This window comes from Hyla sarda, chromosome 5 (genome assembly GCF_029499605.1).
Source record: "Hyla sarda isolate aHylSar1 chromosome 5, aHylSar1.hap1, whole genome shotgun sequence".
In the NCBI taxonomy this organism is placed as follows: domain Eukaryota; kingdom Metazoa; phylum Chordata; class Amphibia; order Anura; family Hylidae; genus Hyla; species Hyla sarda.
Window position 1 is genome coordinate 184821515 of NC_079193.1, and position 25352 is coordinate 184846866.

Genomic DNA, 25352 nt, shown 5'->3' on the forward strand with positions numbered 1-25352 from the left:
ACCTAAGATTAATATAACCAACCTTTCTTACTACACTGCACTAAGCAATTCAGCACATGCCGGCACACATTTTTCTTATCCAGTTACATTAATTACACAAAAGATCTATATAAGTAAATTTTTTTCTACTGCAGTGGTGATCAATAATAAGTCTTTACTTATAAAAAACAATGGGGAGATTCATATATTTTGCCACAGACATATGCAATGGCTTGTTGGCTTAATGAAAAAACAGATAGGCACCAGAAAATGGTCTAAATTGGCCATTTTGGCTGTCCAAAACCTTTAGTGTACAAGCAGCTTAAAAGGGAATGTATACCCTAGGTTATTTAATCAAATAGCAGAGTACCCGGCATTGCCCGGTTTTTCCTACCTAATCCTTTTGGGGGAGGAAAAAGCAACAAAGGAGGAAGCTTTTGACTTCATATCCCGACCGTACTCATATCCAGTCCTCGTATCTCATCCTCATATGCCGTCCGCACATGGGGAAGAGTTGTGACGAAGAGATTGTACGTGGAAAACAGAAGGGGCGTGGCTATGTGGGACTGGGCGTGATTTTGCAAGTCAGATCAATGCATAAAAAGGTCAAAAATAAAAGGGGTGTGGCTTAAAGTGTGAGCAAGGCTTTGCAAGATGGGGCATGGCATGTGGAGAGGGTGTGGCTTGCAAGCCAGACTGACACACTCACCAGAAGATGCAGAGCGTGTTGAGTAAGGTACCGGAAGTCCCATAAACAAATTCCCCATCCTTCACGTAAGGGTTAGGGTTAATTTATTTAAGGGTTAGGGTTTATTCTATATTTGTATATCTTTAGCCATTTGGAAGCGATGCTGGAACATACATACAAGTTGGGGGAGATTTATCAAAACCTGTGTAGAGGAAGAGTGGTGCAGTTGCCCATAGCAATCAATCAGATCGCTTCTTTCATTTTTCACCGGCCTAAAAATGAAAAAAGCCATCTGATTGGTTGCTATGGGAAACTGCACCACTCTTCCTCTACACAGGTTTGGATAAATCTCCCTCACCGAGTATATATATATATATATATATATATATATATATATATATATTTTAGAATCAGATACTAAATTTTTTTTTTTCTAATCTGTTTCTATTCTCTGATTGCTATGACCTTTAATAGCAATATGGAGAGGCATTTTTACTGCAAATAATAGGACAGTCCCAACACCTGTTCATCAATACACTGGTGCGGAATATGAGACACTTTAAGCTCTGTCCACCAAAATAGGAGCATTCTATATTATCTTTAAAATAAAGGTAAACATTGATCATACAAATGTAAAAAAAAAAAAATTATTATATATGTGTATATATATATATATATATATATATATATATATATTTATATATATATGTGAAGAGGAGAGACCGCACCAATCCAATCAGCATGTGCAGGTGATCATCCGGGAATGCCAACCCGGAAAGGCATACAGCACCAAATAGCTGAGGACTCAGGCTGGTAGATGGAACAAGACTTTATTTGCCATCCATATGGATGGCAAATAAAGTCTTGTTCCATCTACCAGCCTGAGTCCTCAGCTATTTGGTGCTGTATCCACCCTGAATTTCTATAATATATATATAATATATATAATATATATATATATATATAATATATATAATATATATATATATACACACACACACACACACACATATATTATATATATAGTCCCGAAATAAAGCAGCACTACTTATCCAGTCCAACCAGAGAATTGGTGCCAGCGTCCCAAAGGACTTGATCAGAGTCCATCCAAGATAAAAAAACAGATACAGGCGCAGCACTCCAACAAAAAAGTGATTTAATGTCTCATGTCAGCATTACAACGTTTCAGCTCCTCCTGGAGCCTTTTTCCAAGCATCGCTTGAAAAAGGCTCCAGGAGGAGCTGAAACGTTGTAATGCTGACATGAGACATTAAATCACTTTTTTGTTGGAGTGCTGCGCCTGTATCTGGTTTCTATATATATATATATCTCTATCTATATCTATGTGTGTGTGTGTTTGTGTATGATCATTTTACATTATATCTGAACTTTAACTCACTTTACAGCAGTGATAACAACATTGCGTTTAGGCTCATTGTCATAGCTCACGCTCTCTACACCGTATACTTCAGCAAGGTCGTGGATAATTTTTCGATGGTCTCTGTTCATTGGTGGAAAACAATGGCTTTTTTTTGTTTGTTTTCCCTGCAATGTAAATTAAATACCATAAGAATGAAAGCAGCAAACATATATGTCAAATTCCTTGTACTAAAAATTACAATACTATATCACTGCTATATAACAAAATGTATCGGTAACAGCATAAGCATATTTCTGGGATAAGAGGTGGTGGGAAAAAAAGTTAAGAAACCAAGCCAACCTATATCATGAACAGACCCGTGGTCCTAAAAAGCATTAGATGATTGTTTTATTTTTCCAAACTAAATAACATTAGCTGAATGTCACAATAACATAATAAAATGTCACATAGGTAGACTGCACGCTTTAAAGCCATCTTCCGTATCATCTTCATAATACCTTTTTTTATGCCTGCACACAAGGGCTCTAATTAGATCTTATCAAATATCTGATACCTACATTGTTCTCTTTGACCAATCACATTCACTGTTGTTCACATGCCTGAACAGTCTGTAGTCCTATGTAAGGGGAGCTGTTAGTTGCCGTTTCATTTAGTGACCCCGGCAAAATTGAGGAGGATTGCTATGTAAATTGAATGAAGAGGGGCGTGGCCTGGATGCCGGCATGAGCAGACGCATGTAGTCAGAGCTCCCGCTGCCCCTGCCGTTTAACCCTTAATACTTACCCTGAGTGGCTGGTCTTCCTGCCTTTGATCTCTCCTGGTCCGCGGGATCATCTGGGGCTACTTCCGGAGATCCTGTGAAGTGCGGGCGGCCTCGGCGGAGGTCGGGTGCTGCGGACATCTGAGTGTGGGGGCTCTCCTGATCTTGGGCTGCATCCGGGAGCGCGGCGGTGAGTGAGTACCCCTGTGCTCTGTCTGGGCTCTTGCTGGGACTTGTGGGGCACTTTCTTCCTACTAAGGACTGCCTGCCATACTACAGTGCCCTCTTCCCTCTGCATTGTGCACCTAGTGACTATATACCTGCTCTCTGTGTGGCCCTATCTGCCATGGGTGGCCCCCATAACAGCAATAGAAGTAAAAAGTCCAATAAGCAGGCGAGGCCACCCGGCCGTCCTATGAGGAGGATGCCTCCTCATCGGCGAAAGCACTGAGCCAGTTCTCTAGAAATCCAGAGCGGCCTAGGGGAGACTCTCCTGACCCACCTCTTATTATTTGAGGGTTCTCCGACTCCTCCTCACGGGCAATCCCCTGATAGACCGTCTTATGATGCGGCTACTATTTGACCATCGGTTCTCTGAACTTTTGTCAGCTTTTACTTCCTGTCAATCGATTATGGTGTCCAAGTGGATGAGCTTCAACAGGAATTTGTTATTCTACGGCATGAAACACAGAAAATAAGAGAGCGCACTGAGGAGGTGGAGCGCAGAGAAAGATACTGTGCACCCTTTGCCGGAGCAAATTGCTACTCTACAACACCAAGTTACAGGGGTCCTGGGACGTATGGATGATCTTGAGAACCGCCTGCAGCGGAATAATATTCTCCTTGTTGGCCTTCCTGAAAAGGTGGAATGGAATAACAAGTGCTGTTCTTTGAGACGTGACTTCTCTGTTGAGAGGGCCCACAACGTCCCAGCCCTCCTCCTCCTGGGGATCCTCCCCGTCCTTTCCTGGCAAAACATCTTCACTGCAAGGATCGGGATGCTGTTCTTCGTGCAGTGAGAATCAAAGGAGAGGTCATTTGTAATGAAAGCAGAGTGTCCTTCTACCCTGACTTCTCTGTGAAACTTCGCAAGCAACGGGTCCAGTTCATTGAGGTCCGATCGAGGCTGCGTGCAAAGGGCTACCGCTATGCGATGCTGTATCCTGCTCGTCTGAGAGTGGTGGATGGGACTTTTACCAATTTCTTCACCTCCCCGACTTAAGCACTGCATTGGGTTGATGCGGCTCCGGACTGAACTGTCCTGACATCTACGGCCTTGGCTGTCCTCTCTCCCTTTGTTCCCTAGTTAGTTGTTAGAAAGATAGTGTGTCCCTTAGAGTCCCCTAGGTTCCAGTCTCCTTAGGGATTCTCTGGGGTAGCCTCCCTTAGCTACTGGCCTTATTTGTTTATTGTGGGATAGAAGGAAGGCTCCGTTTTTCTCTAGTTAGACGTTCTTTTAAGGCTCCGTAATTGTTGTATTTAGGGCATAGGTCTGCACTGTGTTAGAGTATAGAAGTTCATGTGTCCCGTTTAGTGTTAGACAGGGAAATTTGGGGATTGTTTTGTTTTTGCCATCATTGCTTTGTTTTTTTGTTTTTTTTTTGTCTGTGCCCAGTTTGTCTCTGTGTTGGATGCTAGTTGTGCATGTGATCCTTATGCTCTCTCCTCCCCCGCCTTGGTCCTCCCTTGGTCCCTCCTGTTCTTGGTAGTGGTTACGTTTAGCAACAGGGACCCTTAAAGTTTTTAGTTGGAACGTCAGGGGGCTATACTCCAAATTTAAGAGGACTCTATGTCTAGATTTTGTGATGCGACTGTCTCCGCATGTTGTCTGCCTGCAGGAGACCTGTGTTACTGGACAGAAGGTCCTTGCCCTGAAGAGGGCCTGCATAGCGCAGGGCTATCGTGCCTCTTACTCTATGCCAGAGGTGTTTCTGTTTTAGTGGCTAAGTCTATACTGTTAGTTGTTTCCCATGTTGCCTGTGACCACTTTGGGAGATATGTGATCCTGCATTGTTCTATTGGCTCTAGAGAGTAGCGAATTTTTGAAAAATGTGATTCGGCCAATTAGTTTCGGTCCGAATTTATTTGCGGTGAATCGCTATTAAAAACAGCTATTTCTAGCCTACAGAGAGCCTCAATAGGGGTGTAGAACACTTTGCCTTGCTGTAACACGCATAGGGTGTGTGCTGGGTTAGTGAAATAATACTGTTATTCACTATGACATGCAGATCAGAGGCATTGCTATTAGAATCACTGTCGCAGAGCGGCACAATGACAGAGCCTGGAGGTGGTATCAGTATGAGGAGACCATACAGTGGCTGAATGACACAGCGTGGAGGTGGCAGCAGCATAAGGGGACCATATAGTGGCTGAATGACACAGCGTGGAGGTGGCAGCAGCATAAGGGGACCATATAGTGGCTGAATGACCCAGCGTGGAGTTGGTGGCAGTATGAGGAGACCATATTGTGGCAATACCAGTACCCGGTGACAAAGGTGGGTGAAAAAAGGAGAACTTTGCCTCAGATGTGTGGCATCAGCAGGTGGAAGGATCAGAATAGTAGCTGAGGCAGGTAGGCAGAAGAAAACGGTCTCTGTTGTAAAAGTGTTAGTGTGCACAAGTAAGTATTGAGGATATGCATTACGTAAAACTTAACTTTTAATAATATGCTTAGGATAAAATATATGTACGCAAAATTTTAATTTTTATTTAACAAAAAGGAAAGGTGTGCAAAAAACACCATGTGCCACCTACATCACCAAGTATTGATGTGATGCAAAGACCTCTAAAAAGGTGGAAGGGAACAATGTATGGTCCATTGTAAACGGTGGGGTAAAAACTTCCCTTGTAAGGCCCTACTCTCGCATTATTAATTCCCTTCTTGGCAAGTGTTACTCGCCCTAAAAAGGGCGGCCCCACACAGGAAGCTCTCCCTATTTCCACCTACTAACACTGCCATTTCCCAGTGTTTTTAGGTGGAAATAGGGATTGGTTCCTGTGTGGGGCCGCCTTTTTTAAGACAAATAACACTTTTCTCGAAAAGATGGAAGGGAACAATGTATTGTCCATTGTAGCAGGTGGGGGTAAAAACTTTCTCAGTAAGGCCCTACTCTCGCCCTATTAATTCCTTTCTTGGCAAGTGTTACTCACCCTAAAAAAGGTGGCCCCACACAGGAAGCTCTATTTCCACATGAAAACCCTGGGAAATCGCAGTGTTTGTAGGGGGAAATAGGGAGAGGTTCCTGTGTGGGGCCGCCCTTTTTAGAATGAGTAACACTTGCCAAGAAGGGAATTAATAATGCAAGAGTAGGGCCATACAGGGGAAGTTTTTACCCCCATCGGTTACAATGGACCATACGTTGTTCCCTTCCACCTTTTAGAGGTCTTTGCATCACATCAATACTTGGTGGAGTAGGTGGCACACCTTTCCTTTTGTTCGATTTAAAAAAACAATTTGGGTACATAAATTTTATCCTAAGATTATTATTAAAAGTTAAGTTTTACGTAATGAATATCCTCAATACTTACTTGAGGAATGTCTGTAACTGGGGAGCAGCGCCTTAAATAGGTTTAGCACTATCCATATTTGTGAAGTGTTGGTGTGGAACCATGGTCAATCTACTCTGATGCATAAGGCATTGGTGGGTGGAAATCCTGGCTGATCCATGCCTGATTTATTTTCACAAAAGGTCTCTCCACATTTTTCGTGGACAGATGAGTTCTCCTTGGGGGTTACTATGGCCCTGCCACACTAAACACCCACTCTGATGGCACACTACTGGCTGGGCAGGACAGCTTTTCCAGGGCAAACTCTGCTAGTTGCGGCCACAAATCAAGTTTGGCTGCCCAGAAGTCCAGCGGATCTTCAAGGTGTGTTGGCATGGTCATGTCAAGGTATGCCACCACCTGCTGGTTCAGGTCTTGCTCCAGGTCTACCTGCTGCTGATGAGTTGCTTCACTATGCGGGTGAAGAAAGCTACTCATCAGCGACTGTAGACACAGGCTCCTGCTGATGGAGGCAGGTACTGCTCCTGCCACCCCTCCCCAGCAGCCATGGCAGTAAAAGGTGAGTGCAGAGGCCCCCCCCCCCCCGAGTCAGACCTGCGAGAGAATGGACAATGGCGCAGATAGGCATCGGCCAACTGGCACGAAGGATGTCTCTGTAGTAGGTCAGTTTGTCCTCCCTCTCAGTGGGTGTAAAAAAAGTCCCCCATTTTGTGCCGGTACCGAGGGTCCAATGAGGTGAAGAGCCAGAAGTCATCCCACTGCCGAATGGTGACAATTCGGCAGTCACTACGCAAGCAAGTGAGCATGCATCGTGCCATTTGTGCAAGTGACTCGGAGGGACTCCCTGCCTCCATCTCCACTGCATACTGCCACAGTGTCTCTGGGTCCTCTGTCCCGCCTTCCTTATAACCCTCTAACTCCTCCGGCTGCTCCTGCTCCTCCTGTCAGATGACTAGAAAAACCACCCATCTCGTGAAACAAACTGTGCTCCATTGTGCCCCTCCTCCAGTTCAGCCCCCACAGGGCTCATGTGAGATGTAGGCGCCACGTCTCCAGTGCCCTGACCAGCCATCGTTTCCAACACGTGTTGTAGCAAATGAAGCAGTGGAATGACGTCGTTCATCCCGTAATCCTGGCGACTGACTAATAAGGTGGCTTCCTCAAAGGGCCTGAGCAAACGGCAGGTGTCACGTATGAGCTGCCACTGGTTGACATTGAAGTTATACAGAGGAGTCCCCCTATCCGCTTGGATCATGAAGAAATCGGTGATGGCTTTTCTCTGTTCGTATAGACGGTCCAACATATGGAGGGTGGAATTCCAACGTGTGGAAACGTCGCAAATCAGACTATTTTGGGGGATACCGTTCTGATGCTGCAGCTCAAGGAGGGTGTGCTTTACGGTGTACGAGTGGCTGAAGTGCATTCAAAGTTTTCTTCCCATTGTTAGGATGTCACTTCAGGAACCGCTTGGCAACCAGATTGAACACGTGTGTCATGCAGGGCTCATGTCTCGGGTTTCCTTGTCGCAGCGCAGACAAGATGTTCTTCCCGTTGTCAGTCACCATGGTTCCCATTTCCAGTTTTCCTGGAGTAAGCCATGACTCGATTGCTTGATGAATGACTTTTAGCAGTTCCTACCCTGTGTGACTCTGTTTGCCAAGGCAAACCATGTGAAGACCAGCATGACACCGCCGTGCCCTGCACACATGGTATGCTGGGGAGAGGCACTGAGACTTGTCCGTGCAGTGGAGGCTGAGGACACGGTGGAGAATGAGGAGGCGGAGTCGCACACTTTCACAGGACCAACGGCCTGACAGCGTGGAGGCGGAAGCGGCGTGGCCTGTCCAAGTTGCTATTGTGGCTGTGCAGGAATTACATTCACCCAGTGGGCCGTAAAGGACATGTATTGTCCCTGACCATAGTTACAGCTCCAGACACCGGCGCTGCCGTGCACTTTGGTACACACCGACAGGCTCAAGGACTAGCCCACCTTCTGTTCCACAAAATTGTGCAGGGCTGGTACTGCCTTCTTCACAAAGAATTAACGGCTGGAGACTCTCCACCTCGGCTCAGCAAAAACCATCAGTTCTCTGAAAGGTGCAGAGTCGACCACTTGAAAAGGGAGTGACTGCAGCACCAGCAACTTGGACAGGAGCACATTCATCTTCTGCGCTGTTGATGAGTGAGCGCATACGGTTATCTCTTGGACATGGCTTTGCCGATGGATTGCTGGCAGAACGACTGACTTGAAGTAGGAGGAGCAGGAGCATCTGGAGCGACAGATGGGTATGACACACAGCTCCCTTCGGCTGAGGTGGTGGAGCCTTGGCTGGCTAACAGGGAGCGGCGTGCCACTGGGTAATGCAGCAGGCTGGACCACCACATCGGAGCCAGGTGGCTTTTTGGTGACGCTGCATATGTTGACGCAGGGCCGTGGTGCCAACACTGGGACCCTGGCGACGCTTCACCGACATCTTGCATGTGGCCAGGTTAACATCCTCCGGATGCTTGATGAAAAGCTGCCACAACGCCGAGTAGCCGATTTTCTCACCAACAGTCCGTATTGATTGACTGCTACTGCCGCTGACTCCAGGAACCCGTTCCACAACTCCCGGGAAGGTAGGCTGCCGCAAAGCAGGTCTACCCCGGGCACGTTTGGCTTCAGACTTTCCACTTCTTCTACCATGCTGACTGCCAACCATGCTACCACCTCCCACGCCACTCTCCTCATCACTACTTGCTCGCCTAGTGGAGAAAGCGGCGTATGTCTCCTCCACTTCTTGGATGGGCAGTAGCTGCTGATTGTCCTCTGGTATATCATTCTCACTAAATAGTGGAGCTGAACCCACACCAGAAGATACTTCTGTGGGGGAGGGAACAGCATAGGACAGAGACAATGGGAGGACAGTGACTGCTCCCGGGCCATGCCATCCCATGCAAATGCCCAGGGGGGTCCCAAGAGGCACACCCCCCCACGTCAGCGATCGCCGCAAATCGCCGGTGAATTCACACAGGCGATTCCGGGTCATACGGGTCTCGGGTGACCCGGAAAATAAGGGGGATTGGGGTTGTCCAAGACACCCACGATCCCCCTGAAGGGATAGGAGTGAGGTGTCAGGGGTGCCATCCCTCCTATCCATGCTATTGGTCGATTGGTCATTCAGAAGTGACTACCAATAGAAGAGGGGTGCAGTTTTTATAATGGGGTAATTTGTGGGGTATTTCTAATATGAATGCGCCTTAAATCCACTTCAAAACTGAACTGGTCCCTGAAAAATTCAGATTTTGAAAATTTTGTGAAAAATTTGAAAATTGCTGCTGAACTTTGAAGCCCATGTCAACTTTATGATGCAAACATAAAGTAAACATATTGTATATGTGAATCAATATATCATTTATTTGGGATGTCCATTTTCCTTAAAAGCAGACAGTTTCAAAGTTAAAAAAATGCTACATTTTCTAATTTTTCATCAAATTTTGGAATTTATCACCAAGAAATGATGCAAGTATCGACAAAATTTTACCACTAACATAAAGTAGAATATGTCACGAAAAAAACTGTCTCAGAGTCAGAATGAAAGGGAAAAGCATCCCAGAGGTATTAATGCTTAAAGTGACAGTGGTCAGATGTGCAAAAAATGCCCAGGTCCTTAAGGTGAAAATGGTCTGGGTCCTTAAGGGGTTAATCCACAACCGGGAATTTTACAACTTCACATCTGCAGCAGATTCGGTGTGTGTGAATGCACCTTTAAAGACCCAAAGCAGAATTACTGTATGACTGGGATTAGTTGTATATATTCTATGCAGCCTTCAACACTGCAGGTAATGAGAAGAAAAAGCTTATGTACAGGCTTGTAAAATGTAATATCAACCAACCTTATTGACTGCATCCACCAGAGCTTTTACTTCTCGCTCAATTTCAGAGACAAACTTTAAGTCTTTTCTGTAGTTTAAAAAGAAAAACTAATGAATATGTAGTCATTCAATGGTCATCTATAAATGGTACCATTGATGCTTGTTTTATTTAGGGAATGACCATGACAGAACCTTATGAGAAAAGATCAATGCTACCTTTCTTCTCTATGCACCATTGTCTCCTAAATGCCTCTTGAGGTAAATGCACACATAGTAGAAAAGCTACGGGTTTTCCATGCAGAGTATCACAATAAAATCAATAGAAGATTACAGTAGCAGGAAATAGTAAATTGCATTTTAATAAAGCTCATTTACAGACTGGGCAATGTTTCTGTGCATGGTGGTGCAGATTTAAAAACAGTATCCTGACCTTACCCATCCTGTGGGCCTATGTGGTTTCACTTCTCCAGTCTCCCAATGGTCTTTGTGTACTGGCCTCCAGCAATGACATGTTATGATGGCACAAGACCAGTGCAGCAGTCTGGGTGGAGTTACACTTCTGTTTAAAGGGGTACTCCGCCCTTAGACATGTTATTCCCTATCCAAAGGAGAGGGGTTACATTGTGTTTCTGTTTAAAGGGTTCTCTGCCTCTAGACAGGTTATCCCCTATCCAAAGGATTGTGATGTCAAACCACGCCCCCTCCATTCATGTCTATGAGAGGGGGTGAGACTGCTAGTACACCGCCATCACGCCCCCTCCCATAGACAGAAATGGACAGGGTGTGGTGTGACATCAATGCTTGACCTTCCCCCTGCCATCAGATGTGTTCTCCCCTATCTTTTGGATAGAGGGATAGCATGTCCAGGGGCGCAGTACCCCTTTAATGTACAAATTTTATTCCAATACTAACGTATGCCTTAATGTATGCTTAACTGCAACATATACTTTTTTTTTTCGTACATGCAGTTGACGCTTTTGTATATAGCAAAATGGATCCTATTGTAATGGAAATCATTGCTGGAGGCTTTAAAACAGACAGGTGGTGAAAATACACCCACATGGAAGAGTTAGTATACCATTTGGGTTTCATTTTAAAATGATCTGCAGAAGCAAAAGCAGCACAATTTACTACAGAACTGACATTGCAGCTTTTTCTGCAGCTCTGAAGCATAAATTCTGGACCCCCTGCGATCGGACACTTATCGCCTCTCCTGCAGACAGGGGATAAGTTGTATTAGGCTGCAGTACTCCTTTAACAGGTATGCCACCTGGACTCCCACCCAGAGCTCTACTAAACTAATTTTCTAGCCCCTTAAAAACAGCAGGATCAGACTAAAGACAGTGTTTGTAGCGTTTACTGCTCCTTTGCAGACCTATGATTAGACACAAAACTGTAGCAGAATTTTAATAAATACTATTTGTAAAGTTGCTCTATTTTTCAAGTATTAGATGCATTGGAGTAATAAATGGTCAAAATATTCTCATGTTAGGCTAAGGTTTTTACTAGCTGCCCTTAATATAAAGAAATGTGTAATGTGGTGCAGCATGTGGCTTCTTGTATAGGTTTCTAATTAATGTGGTTATCTGCTGTTGATGTAAAGGCAATGAGCACCATGTGAAGGAAGCACAAACCTTGCATCATCTTTCAAGCTGTCACTGAACTTGAATCCAGAACGAGTGTTAAAAGGATCTGAATTCTCAGTAATGTTCAAAGCCTCCGCCAAACGTCTGTAGAAGATTAAAAAAATTAGCAGTCAACAAGAAAACCTACAATGTGCTCCATACTTTTCACCAATTCCCGCTCTCTGATCAACACAACTCTTATTTCCCCACCTAGGATGGTCATCCCCTAAGGTGTTCATGTAGATGCACAAGAAACTAATACAGAATAACATACTAGCAGCCTAAATACTGTGCTGCCTCTCTCCTCTTAACCATATAACACTATGACCAAACCTTAATAAAATACACACTCTGTAGCAAGGTTTTCCCTTGACCTTGCACAATCGATATTGCCACACCAAAAGATAAAGTGCACAAAACAAAGAATGTATAAACAAAATTATACTTCATTAATCATATTAAAAACACAAAAATCAAATTAAAATAAGACACCAGAGCAGGTGTCTTATTTTAATGAGATTTTTGGGTTTTTAATATAATTAATTAACAAATTATCATTTTGTTTACGCATTCCTTGTTACATGCACTTTGTTTATCATCTTTTGGTGTGGCTTTGTATATGTGCACCATTACCTACCTTTGAGTAGTGTATATTTTTGTTTGGTGACAAGCGATATTGCATTAAAGTCAGGGAATCACTGGTCACTTGAGTCACATACAAGGATAGTTGAGGCATCTTAATAGTGTGAAGACCCTCACTAAACCATGGCATCATGCTGTAGTTCCCTAAGCTTTTAAAGGTGTGAGATGGTAAAAGTCAACTTTTCAGTTGCGTATCAAGACCGTCTCCTTTCACCAGAGAAAAATAAGAAATTAAAGCTGAGCAGTGATTGGTTGTTATGGAAAACTAAGAGGATATTACTATAAGACAGCTTTATAAATCTCCCCCTTAGATTTTAGTTTCCCAATAGCTGAATTTTTTTAGGTCTGTTGCTTCTACTTATTTGTCAGATATGACACCTCCACATAATTAACAATGTCCTTCATTTAGTAAAAAATCTAAAATGTGTGTTTTACCCTCTCATTACAACATAATATTCTAAACACTCTAATGTGCTAACAGACATTACCATGTGCCACTTACCTGTTTCTTTCTAAAGCCAAGCATTCTTCATCACACTGCAGTCTGTAATCAAACCCAAACAAAAGCCGGTCAGCGGGAGCGAGCTGGAGAAGGCCACATAGCCAACATTTCTTCCACCGCTCATAGTACTTAACTCGCCTACTTGTTCTGACCTTTCACAATTAGCCTAAAAGTGTTCTTGCTGAATACGACCTTGTGGATTGCTGTGACAATCAAATAAAATTGGTACATTGGGCTTTGGAAATAGAATGGAATTAAAACAGAGGCTGCCCACACACATTGTTTTTGCAGAGAGTTTATGCAAATATGACACGGGTACCGGAAATGCAATGAGATGCCCTGTTAACACTTATAAGGGTATTAAGAACTCCTAACAAGGTATCTTGTAAAAGCGCATACCCAATGCGAAAGAAGATCATTGGCTGACCTATTCTGTAGGGCAACATTTCATATCTCAGACATTGAATTTGTCCAAAACCAGTTTTTAGAATTGAAGCTGCTGCTTTTCATTTTATAATGTCTATATTTTTATTGGTGGTTATAAAGTGAAATACCCGCGATCCAACATTAGAGGACAAAATATACAGTGGTCCCTCAAGTTACAATATTAATTGGTTCCAGGACGACCATTGTTTGCTGAAACCATTGTATGTTGAGACTATAACTATGTAAACCTGGTAATTGGTTCTGAAGCCCCAAAATGTCATCCAAAAATAGGAAAAAGTGAATAAGAAAAATAAGTAGATAACTAATACAGATAAAGAAAGTCCTTACATATAAAAGTACGAAAGATCTGCTGGGAGCTGTAAATCACTGTCTGTGTAGAGGACAGGATCTTTTTCGGGGTCCTGTACAGTACACACCGTGTCCTAAAAAAGTAAAATGGAGCCGCCCTTACCTGGTGTCCAAAGGAGCAGCTAACCCTGGCACAGGTAAAGAGTAGTACAGAACATGTAGTACCACCCTGTACTGTAGGGGCCGCTACTAGACACCAGTCAGTGCATACACTTCAGTAACACAGGTGTTTTACCAGTGAATGCCCATTCTGGTCGGTTCTTTCAGCCATTGACATGTATCACAGATCTGGACTGTCCGTAGCATTGTATGTTGAGTATGGTTTTAAGTTACAATGGTCCAGAAAATACAATTTTTCAACTATTGTATGATGAGGCCATTGTAAGTTGAGGGATCACTGTACAATAAAACAGGCTACAATTAAAAGGTTTGATGTGGCACCAAAGTAATGTTTAAATACAGGCATCCTTATGAATGTCTATAAACACTTGAAAGCTGTGCACCTGATGATGGCTCCAGCTGTAGGAGAGGTGTTAATATTTCGCTGCAACTTCCGATCCTGAGACTTTCGCAAGGCTTCAGTAATCAGGATATGGATATGCCAGAAGTCCAATGAAGATCTATGGGACTTCCAGCAAATCCATATGCTGATCAATGAAGCCTTGAGAAAGTCTCATGCTTAGAGTTACAGTGAAATGTAAACACTTATCCTCCTGCCGGAGTCATTCCCTTATGTACTCTTTAGTTTTACAGTTAGTTACACTACTGGTAAGAAGCATTAGACATCACAAGCACAACTGCTTTACCGGCCGAATATCTCACTGAAAGAACACCCATAGCCTAAAAGATATGTAAGTTCTGCAGGTGGAAGGATGGTGTTCTAAAGGACAGGCACTGCAGAAAGCATGGGACTGATAATAATGGCAATGACATACCCCTTCAGGGCCTAAAGGGGGTATCAAATGCAAATGAAGATGGTTACTTAAATAGATCTTACATAAAATGTGCACTAACAAATTTAAAAAAATCTTTATAGGGTTTGTTGTGTAGCCATATTTAAAGATGCGACTACTAAGAAATTCAGCTTTACCTCTACCCCCCTTGTGTGCTGAAGGCCTAGCACACAAAAAGCCGCTGACAAAAACATAATACTAGTCACATGTACTGAACATTTCAATTTATACACCCACATCCCACATACAGTACAGCAAATGAAAATAGGTTAATCACAAGCATGGTACTCCAGAATACAGAACAATCCATCAATGCAATATTAGAATTTCTCTCAGTGTTTTATTTTTATTTCACAAAAAAAAAAAAAAATGAAAAGAAAAAAAAAAAACTGAAAAAACTAAACAAAACTTATTTACCTTGTCTGCTTAATCTCTTTTTTGGTAACAAATCTTCCAATATCCACTGAGTCCCCTAGTTGCATTTCTGTCAGCTTTGTGGCCATAGATATAGCAGCTATTCTAGAAACAGCAACCCAAAATATTGGCATTATTATATTTCTTACTATAAAGCATGTGTAACATGACTCATAGGCAAAAGAAAGCAGAATGTCAAGAGATGAAAAGAAAACAATACTATGGCCATGACTCTTGGAAACATACAACCAATGAGAACACAAATGAATTGGGAAATTAATTTCTAGTATGTTCAGTGGGTGACAAAGATAATGGACATTTATCCTCTTTGCACTGTGGGAACGAACAGGGAAGAAGTTTTAGACATGTGAAGTAGTTTCATTTATTATATTGTCTTTCCGTTTCACTCACCACAAGCTTAAAACGCATGCAGTGACTAGATTTTGGGAACATTTCAAAAAGTATACGTGCCCCACTATGTAATAAAACATTCAATGAATAATACGTATACTGCAGTAACCTTTGAAAAGCAGAGGAAGCGGCTGAGCACATCACGCTTTCTTTCCTTCGTCCACATTCACACTGGAGATCTACCTAAAGAGCATAGAAGATGTATAAGTACAACACAGATGTCTCCAACCAGCTGCATACAAGAGGGACAGTAATGACAAATCATTTTGCAATGATGATTTGAGGGTAGTGACAACATGGTCACAACGCTTTAGATATGGATAGATCTCTTCATGTTCCATACAATACTAGCACCCAGAAGTAACCACCCTCCCTATGAAAAAAAAAAAAAAAGATTAAACTCAAGAGATATATCGGCTGATCATTCAGGAGCTGTAAGAGATGGAGCTGCAATAAACACAGATCTTACAATACATCACAGATCTTGTCATCAGAAAACAATATGATTACTGTTTAAATCAGGTTTTTAGCATATTTATAAGAATTTTGGTGATTTTCTTTTCTAATTTTCAATTTTACAATTTTTATTTTTTTTATAATAATCTGGAAATATTGCAGTTTCCGTTATGGCCACTAGGTCTAAATCTAAGTTGAGACTTCCTATTCTGTACAGATCATTTCCTAGTAATGCCTTTCTTCCAAGCACAGACAGGAGGACAGTGAAAGGTGACACCAATATATAGATAACACTGGATCCACCACCAGTCACAGCAAAGATCAGCATTCCCTATTTCTGTAGAATGACCTATGAAAAGGTCACAGAGATAGCCCAGTAATGTCCTGAATTCATCTGAATAGGGCAGGTTCTGGCCTATTGTTCTTCGGGCTTGCTGTAAAGAATAACGCTAACCGCAGCTGAAGTAAACTAGAAAAAAAAAATTATATATATGTATATGTATGTTTCAGTATCTGGCTTCAACCAGGAAAAGAAAACTAGGTTATACATAACCTTTAACCCCTTGAGGATGTAAATGTATGCCCTTCTGCCTACTCCAGCTGTCTGAAGCATGCTCAGGATCCATATCACAGATCGGGCCGATGTCCAACATTAATCCTTTAGACACTGCAATCAAAGTTGATTGTGGTGTTTAAAATAGGTAAATATGCAGTTGCCAGGTAGCTCATTGGGCTGATTATTACCACTGCGGCGATATTGCAGGGTCCCGATCAGTTGAGAGGTTGACCGGAGGCCCTTTACCATGCTCTGTGCCATCAGCTTCAGCAGCCAGTATAAGTGAAGCACCGATAAAACTGATCATTGCTGTACTATAGCACAGCACTGTTCAGTGATTGAAATCGAAAGATTGCAAGCAATCGTCCCCTTTGGTGAATAAAAAATTGTGGGGTGGGGCGGAGGGTTACTGAATGTAAACAAGCCTCTTCCCTAACAAATGTTTAAATCACCCTATTTTTCCCAGAGGTTTAAAGAGTCAAAGAGGAAGGAACTTTCAAGCTCCCTGTGGTGAGAATCTTCTTATCCCTACCTTTCACCAAGGATTGTCAACCACAGGTGAGATGTAGCAGATCATGTGGGCAGCAATCCAGAGAAATGTAAAAGATAATCCCAGGTTTCTTGCATTATAAACATGGCAGCAGTGGTTACAGGCTGTGTTTCAGCATAAGGAAAGCATATGCCAAAATGCATCCTGTAACTTGTGATCAACTTCTGTGAGTGCTGGGATTATATTTTACAGTACCTAGTAAGAGACAGGGTCAGGGAAGCTCTTATTACAGGTAGCTTGGGGGGGGGGGGGGGGGGGATCCTGACACTCCAACAGCCATGTAGTTTACTAGTGATAGAGTTTGGTACATTTCCAAAGCATTTTTTTTGTGGGACTCTGTGCCTTCCCAAAAAATAAAAGTATAAGGAAAAATGCTGTCATTAGGAGACTTCATTCATTCCATTAAAGTGAAAAGGCTGTTGTAGTATACTTCTGCATAGCCTTCTACCAGTATGCTGACATTTTGGGGGAGAGTTATCAAAACCTGTCCAGAGGAAAAGTTGCTCAGTTGCCCATCGCAACCAATCAGATCGCTTCTTTCATTTTGCAGAGGCCTTGTTAAAAATGAAAGAAGGAAGCTGATTGGTTGCTATGGGCAACATTTCCTCTGGGCAGGTTTTGATAAACCTCCCCCTTTATCTTTACATTTAAATACTTAATAAAATGTTGCAGAGTAAATAAAAAACGCAAGGCACCACTTCTGTCTAGGGTGAGTCAAGTAGGACCTAACCATATCACTAAAAGCCTCTGTAAATAACAAGAAATATATACAATATATACAGTACTATTTAAGGCAGGTGTGGAAAACTGCTGCAAAGAAAGAATTATAGAAAAAAAGAAAAGAAAAGGTGTTAAAAGGGAATCCGAGCTGCAGACCTCCTTTGGAAATCTATACCTTTACTTGAGCTGGTGGTGGTTGCTAATCATCTAGAATAGCCTTTTTATCTTTGAGCCAAGTGTCAAGGAGGCAGAGCCAACTGCTTAAGTGCCCAGCCCCTCCCTGATTGATGAACAGAACTCAGCTTACAATCAAGAGGCTGGGAGGTGTGCCAGGCTGTGGCAGTTAGGCAGCACGGCTCTGCCTGCTTAGGGTAAGGTCACACTTAGCATCTGACTGCCTCCTACTTTGCCCGAATGTCCTGGTATGTCTGCTCGTAGCAGCAATATGCCGCTACGAGTAGACACAGACTGAGCTGCAAGTCGTGCGTGCGCAATGTATCCAGACATCGCGTTCATTCCTTCTGCTAGGCAGAGCGGCCGCGATGTCTGTCAGTACACAGTGCATGCATGCACCTCGTAGCTCAGTCTGTGTCTGCTTGTAGCGGTGCATTGCTGCTACGAGCAGACATACCAGGACACATGGGCAAAGTAGGAGGCTGACTCTAGGGGAGGTCAGTAGCGCACCTGCAGCATCAAATACTCTGCGGATGCGCTGTGTGTGACCTTACCCTTAAAGAAATAAAAAGACAATTTTATAAGTTAGGCAACTATAATCAGCTCCAGGAAGGGTGCAGTTTACTTTTATAGGAAGAGAATGGCTCTCACAATCCGGTCTTCCATGAGGCTGCTCACACATGAAGGAGAATTAGAGATAAAAATATAAATGCTATATCATTTCAGCATTTTTATGAAAGAAATAAGAAAATTTAAACAAACACAACTTGACAGAGTAACACATTTTAGGAAAGCCTTTACCATAAACAGTAATACCGATCTAACTTCTCTACGATGTAACCATAATTTAGCAACATTGCTGTTCCTATAAATGTAAAAGTACAATTACCATTGCACTGCAAGAAGAAGGGGTGCAGGGCTGTGAGGGGTGGCAAGTAGCCAAACATGGGTGACCACAGTCCGGTCTTGGAAGCGTACAAGGCTGTTTACAATCTTCATCTATGAGGCACTCTCCTTTGTGGCAGATTCTTTTGCATTTGTGAATTGCACATTTTAACAGCTGGTTGCATCGCAGGCCACATGAAATATCAGTGAGATGGCAGGGAATATTGTTCCTAAGCTGTGTAAAGAAAAAAAGAAAAAATGTACAATATTAGGTGAGAAAACTTCCCAGTGTTTAACTTTAATTGTTAATGTCATTAATATAAACTTTTGACACCTCATCCAGATATAACTTATGACACTGCGATTTCACATTGCTTTCCCCTGATCAGCTCTGCTGAGCTCCCGAGATTCAATTTTTTGCAATTTAGACACCACAATCAACTTCGTTCGATTGCAGCATCTAAACAGTTAATGCCTGACATCACCCTGATGTATGGCATTAGCCACAGGTCCTGGTTGCTGATACCTATGATGCAAGCTCAGGAGACTGGTCAAAGCACTATCCCACCTACCGTATATACTCGAGTATAAGCAGAGATTTTCAGCATGAAAACGCCCCCCTCGGCTTATACTCTAGTGAACTCTCCGCCTATCTATCCCTTCATCAGTGGTCTTCAACCTGCGGACCTCCAGAGGTTTCAAAACTACAACACCCAGCCGATGGCTGTCTGGGCATTCTGGGTGTTGTAGTTTTGAAACCTCTGGAGGTCTGCAGGTTGAAGACCACTGCGGCCTTCGTCATCATCCAGCCCTCCCCCCCCCCTTTTGTTTTGTACTCACCTCCCCTCTGCGGGAAGTTAGGGTGAGCTGGTCCGGGCCATCTATGCTGCAGGAACCGCCCCGGTGGGGATGATTAGTCGTTGTGGGCTGTCCCATCTTCACCGGGGGGTCCTCTTCTCCGCGCTTTGGGCCCGGCCCCGGAGTAGTGACGTTGCCTTGATGACGACGCACAGGGACGTTCATGCGCAACGTCCCTGTGCGTCATCGTCAAGGCAACGTCACTTGTCTGGGCCCAAAGCGCGTAGAAGAGGCCCCCCCCCGGTGAAAATGGACAGCCCACAACGACTAACTATCCCCACCGGACGGTCCCTACAGCATAGATGGCCGGGACCAGCTCACCCTAACTTCCTGTCAAGGGGAGGTGACTACAAAACAAAAGGGGGAGGGGGCTGGATGATGACGAAGGCCGCAGTGGTCTTCAACCTGCGGACCTCCAGAGGTTTCAAAACGACAACACCCAGCATGCCCGGACAGCCAATAGCTGTCCGGGCATGCTGGGAGTTGTAGTTTTGCAAAATCTGGAGGTCCGCAGGTTGAAGACCACTAATGAAGGGATTGACAGGCGGTGATGATGAAAGGGGGGGGTGATGACGTATCAATGTGCAATGTGTATCGTTGCATATACGCCTCTTTTCCGGGTATTGTCAGATGGTTAGGCGTCTTATTTCTCTCCTGTGCGACCCGCAGTGGCGGGGAGCTGTGCTGTCTCGCTGTGCTCTAAATGTATAAACTCCCTGTGTTAGTATGATAAATATGTAGCCCGTAAGCAAAACGAAAGCAAAAAAAATTTAATAAAAACGCCTTCAGAACTCAAAAAAGTAATTGAAAATTACTTCAAAATCACAATTCCTTGACAATAAAATGTAAATAAACGTTCTTACCTCGTGTTTTCCCATACACCACTTCTGAGTGAGATATGTACATGGGGGACATTTGTCCTCACTGTGACATGAATGAAAAACTGAAAATGTAAAATGAAAAAATAAAATTAAATTAATGGCATTTAGATAGCAGAAAAACCAAAACCACTAATCATTGCTTCTAAAGTTAAAATGTCAAAACGTAGGACTGCTGAAAGGAAATTGTCATTTGCCAATACATTCTCTCTTGTGATTCACCTAAAGGTTATACGTGACGACAGTTCACAGAGCGAAACATTTAACACAAAAAGGTTAAATCTCTCATTCACTTGCATGTGTGCGCAGATGGGCTCACACACAAACACGCAGTGTTGATTATTATTTTATTTTCAAGTAGGTTAGTTACAGGCTTTTTGTGCTTCTCCATGATCGTACAATCAAGATCACGGCACAACCGAAATGTATAAAACTTCCCAAGCGTTTATGTAAACAAAATCTAATATTGAGATCTACAGCCCCACCTTCTCTGACTCTGCTTTATCTGCACACTAGCATGTCCTGAAAACCCATACCAGAAACAAACTATTTTTCTTTTACTTTTGTCAAGGAATCTTAAAGGGGTACTCCCCTGGAAAACTTTTTTTTTTTTTTTTTTTTTTTAAATTAACTGATGCCAAAAAGTTAAACAGATTTGTAAATTACTTCTATTAAAAAATCTCAACCCTTCCAGTACTTGTCAGCTGCTGTATGTTCCACAGGAAGTTCTTTTCTTTTTGAATTTCCTTTCTGTCTGACCACAGTGCTCTCTGCTGACACCTCTGTCCATGTCATGAACTGTCCGGAGCAAGAGAGATTTGCTATGGGGATTTTCTCCTACTCTGCTGACACCTCTGTCCATTTTAGGAACTGTCCAGAGAGCACTGTGGGCAGGCAGAAAGAAAATTCTAAAAGAAAAGCACTTCCTGTGGAAAATACAGCAGCTGATAAGTACTGGAAGGGTTAAGATTTTTTTTTAATAGAAGTCATTTACAAATCTGTTTAACTTTCTGGCACCAGTTGATTTAAAAAAAAAATGTTTTCCAGAGGAGTACCCCTTTAAACTCACAGTTGTCCATTACAGAGCTGGACACTTTCCAATGTCCCCAACAATTGTATACATCTCGTGGATAATTACAACCATCCCAGATCCAATTATACACTCCTTATTTCTTTATCGCAACCAGAATTCATAATCTTGCAAATAAATAAAAACTAAATAAAAATAGCAAGGGAAGTCTTAATAACTGTAGTTCCTATGATGCTTCAGTGCTGGTCTGAGCAAGCAGCTGTCAACCATAAAGGCTATATAACACTTTTTTATTTTTATACTAGGATGCAAGTATTAATTTGTATGTTGCAAAAGGACAACGTGATAGAGAGAGGGAAGATATATATATATATATATATATATATATATATATATATATTCATAAGGAATTAAAAATGTCATTGACAGTTGATGTCATACCTGGATGCTCACACTCGTGCTGCCTCGTGCAAGAGCTTTTACACTCTGGAGGCCTGGTGCCACACGGTACTGGAGGGTAAATAACAGACTCTCCACAATAGCAGGTAAGCTCATCAAAGCCTTTAATAAAGGAAACACAATGACTATTATAATAGCAACTGACATAGCTGGCGACCAAGGATTATTGACAGATGCAGAGAGTGCAATGTAACTACATCTCAATACTTTATTATGTCAACAAATGTCATTACCAATTTTGGTCCACATCACAATCCTTTTCAGGCCAATCCCATCCTGTATATAAATCAATTGTGTATTTATCTAGGAAGTGCGATTTAACAGAAGGTACACAGCAATATTTTGTAGCACTAATGATTGATTTTAAATAGTTTTGCCAGTTCCAACATATACAGTGGTCCCTCAACATATAATCCATTCCAAATGGACCATCGTTTGTTGAAACCATCGTATGTTGAGGGATCCGTGCAATGTAAAGTATAGGACAGTGGTCTACAACCTGCGGACCTCCAGATGTTGCAAAACTACAACAGCCAGCATGCTCGGACAGCCTTTGGCTGTCCGGGCATGCTGGGAGTTGTAGTTTTGCAACATCTGGAGGTCCGCAGGTTGAAGACCACTGGTATAGGAAGTTGTACTCGCCTGTCCCTGCCGCTCCGGACCGTAACCGCTGCCCTGGATGTCGCCGTCCATCTATGTCGCCGCATCCCCGAGGTGTCCCCAACGCTCCGGCAAGGCCTCTGCTTCCCCGGCATCCTCACTCTCAGTCGCTGCCATCACATTACTACGCACGCTGCGCCTGTTGGATGACGGGACGGCGTGCGCAGCGATGTGATGACGACGATGGAGAGCGCCGACGATGCAGGGGATCCCGAAGAGGACGCTCCGGAGCCCCGAGGACAGGTAAGTGATCATCACCGGACCACATGGGGCACCGTAAACGGCTATCCGGTGGCAGCTGAAGCAGTCTGCGCTGCCGGATAGCCGTTTATGCGATGGCCCCGACATACAAAAGCATCGTATGTTGATGCTGCCTTCAACATGCGATGGCCTCTGAGAGGCCGTCGTATGTTGAAATTATCGTATGTCGGGGCCATCGTAGGTCGGGGGGTCACTGTATATATAATTATTTATTTTTAATGAGCTTTGTTACCATTTCCCTGTCCGGTCTAAACTTACTGATTGCCTCTAGATAAGTCACCAATATCCGATACCTAACACCCCCACCAATCAGCTATTTTCCAGAGCCACAGCTCCAGCATACAGAGAGAAGCAAACCCGGAAGCAGATGGCTCCATTCTCTGCGTAGTGGTCACTTTGTTGTAATATATTCTATAATATTTTATAATATAGTCTATAATATGTTCTTCACAATTATAGCCCTAAAGGATGTCATATTTCAATGTTCTATTAAACACTCCTCCAAATGGGGATCACTTTATTCTAAGCAGGTTCTCGCATTGATATCTAGGGTCAACTGTGCTACAACTGACAGGGTACAGGTAAGAACAACCCACTTGTTTGCCAACAGTTTTGACAGTTCCCACGATGGCATGGTTCATCACATCTGTGAAGGCCACAGTTAAGTTTATGACCACAGATTAAGGAGCACTTGTGTTCTTTGTCCTGTAAAGAAATATAGTATAGTGTGTGTTAGGGTAGTCCGCATACATGGTCATTGTTCATAAACATAAGTGACACCATTGTTAACACTAATGGGCATTTTACACACAAAATTGGTTGCAGTTTTTTCAGCCAAAGTCAGAAGTAGATCCGGCAGGAACAGTCCTTCCTTAAAGGGGTACTCCGCTGCTCAGCGCTTGGAACAAACTGTTCCGAACGCTGAAGTCAGCGCTGGAAGCTTGTGATGTCATAGCCCCGCCCCCTCATGATGTCACACCCCGTAATGCAAGTCTATGGGAGGGGGCGTGGCAATTGCTGAGCAGCAGAGTACCCCTTAAACATTTCCCTTCCTTTGGAATCCTCTTCAGGCTTCAACTCAGAAATCCTTCCTCTCCTAATAAAATGTATTTCTTCACTACTGAAATACTTGCTTCGTAAATAATAAATATATCTTAAAAGGAAACTTGTCATCAGTTTTGAGCTATCAAACCTGCTGACAGGCCCATACAATACAGAGGCTGGGGAGGGAGTCTTCATACATGCCCGATTTCTTGGTTTTTAAGCTTGTACAGAGATAAACACTGTTGAAGGTCCCAGTTGCCATGACCGTAAGTGCCTATGGGGCAGAATCTTTTCATAAGTACCTAAAGCGTTTCCAGACATTCCCCTCAGCTATGAAAGCTGAAGCGTCCAATCAGGAGACTGCCCTAAGCTATTAGTCAGAGCTGAAAGAGAAATGCAAATGCAGAGAGCTCTGGCACCTGTAAAGAAGATCCTGTATCCTAGACACTTACAGCAGTGGCAGCCGGGACCCTTGATGTTTACTTTGGTCATAAAAGTTGAATGACCAAACATCAGGTATGTATTCATGTCCCAAACCCATGTATGGGCCCTGTCAGCAGATTTGACATCTCAAGACTGATGACGGGTCTGCAGTAAATGGAACCTGTCCTACCTTTCATGCTGCCTGAAACAAACATCATCAGGACTTCTGCCAGCCCAAACAGAAGGAGATCTATTAGTCAAAGCCGGTGGGGTGGGGAAAAGCTGCTGGGTGCTGCACCTAATGATCCGTAGTTCAGGAAGCATAAAAGAGATGACAGGTTCCCTTTAAAACCTGCAGCGCAGTTTCATCGACCAGTCATCTTCCCTGTAGTATGATGGAAGTGGTGTGGATGCCATCACTACATGCCACTAGTCCTACAGGAGCTAGGAACAGCAGCAATGACTACTGCTAGACAGTCATCCTAGGTGCTGACCGGTATACTGCCAACCCATAATAACTCTCTGCTGTAATTATAATCTACTGCTATTGTCCTCTCAACCATTCATGTCAACACTTCTAAGACGGCACTTACCGCATTTTATGTGGTTTTCTGAAGACCCAAAGCCATGTGCTTTGTTATCCCAGATATTTGATATTCTTTTTATGAGGCCCAATTATTAGAGAAGTTGGACATGTATATCACAGTTGGTCAATCCACTGTTTTTAAGGCTTATACAATAAGTGTCAAAACACAGTTGTGCCTAAAAGTTTGCATACCCTTGAAGTATTGTTAATTTAAGTAAAAATATGTGCACTTTTAAAAGAAAACACTTGATCCCTGTTAAAAAGTCTAAATACCCTTAGTTTTACTGCCCCCTTTAGCAT

At 43.1% G+C, this 25352-nt stretch overlaps 1 protein-coding gene across 1 annotated transcript in view; it reads right to left on the reverse strand.

The window, feature by feature from the left end:
• NFX1 (nuclear transcription factor, X-box binding 1) overlaps positions 1–25352 on the reverse strand; it is a 100679-nt gene that overhangs the window by 6670 nt on the left and 68657 nt on the right. Inside the window, exons 13-22 of the mRNA XM_056520900.1 lie at positions 23596–23704; positions 22061–22180; positions 20575–20654; positions 18858–19088; positions 15622–15695; positions 15105–15206; positions 12940–12981; positions 11805–11900; positions 10192–10258; positions 2067–2212 (exon numbers count right to left, since the gene is read on the reverse strand). Coding sequence (XP_056376875.1) covers positions 2067–2212; positions 10192–10258; positions 11805–11900; positions 12940–12981; positions 15105–15206; positions 15622–15695; positions 18858–19088; positions 20575–20654; positions 22061–22180; positions 23596–23704 — 1067 coding nt within the window. The remainder of the gene's footprint in view (positions 1–2066; positions 2213–10191; positions 10259–11804; positions 11901–12939; positions 12982–15104; positions 15207–15621; positions 15696–18857; positions 19089–20574; positions 20655–22060; positions 22181–23595; positions 23705–25352) is intronic.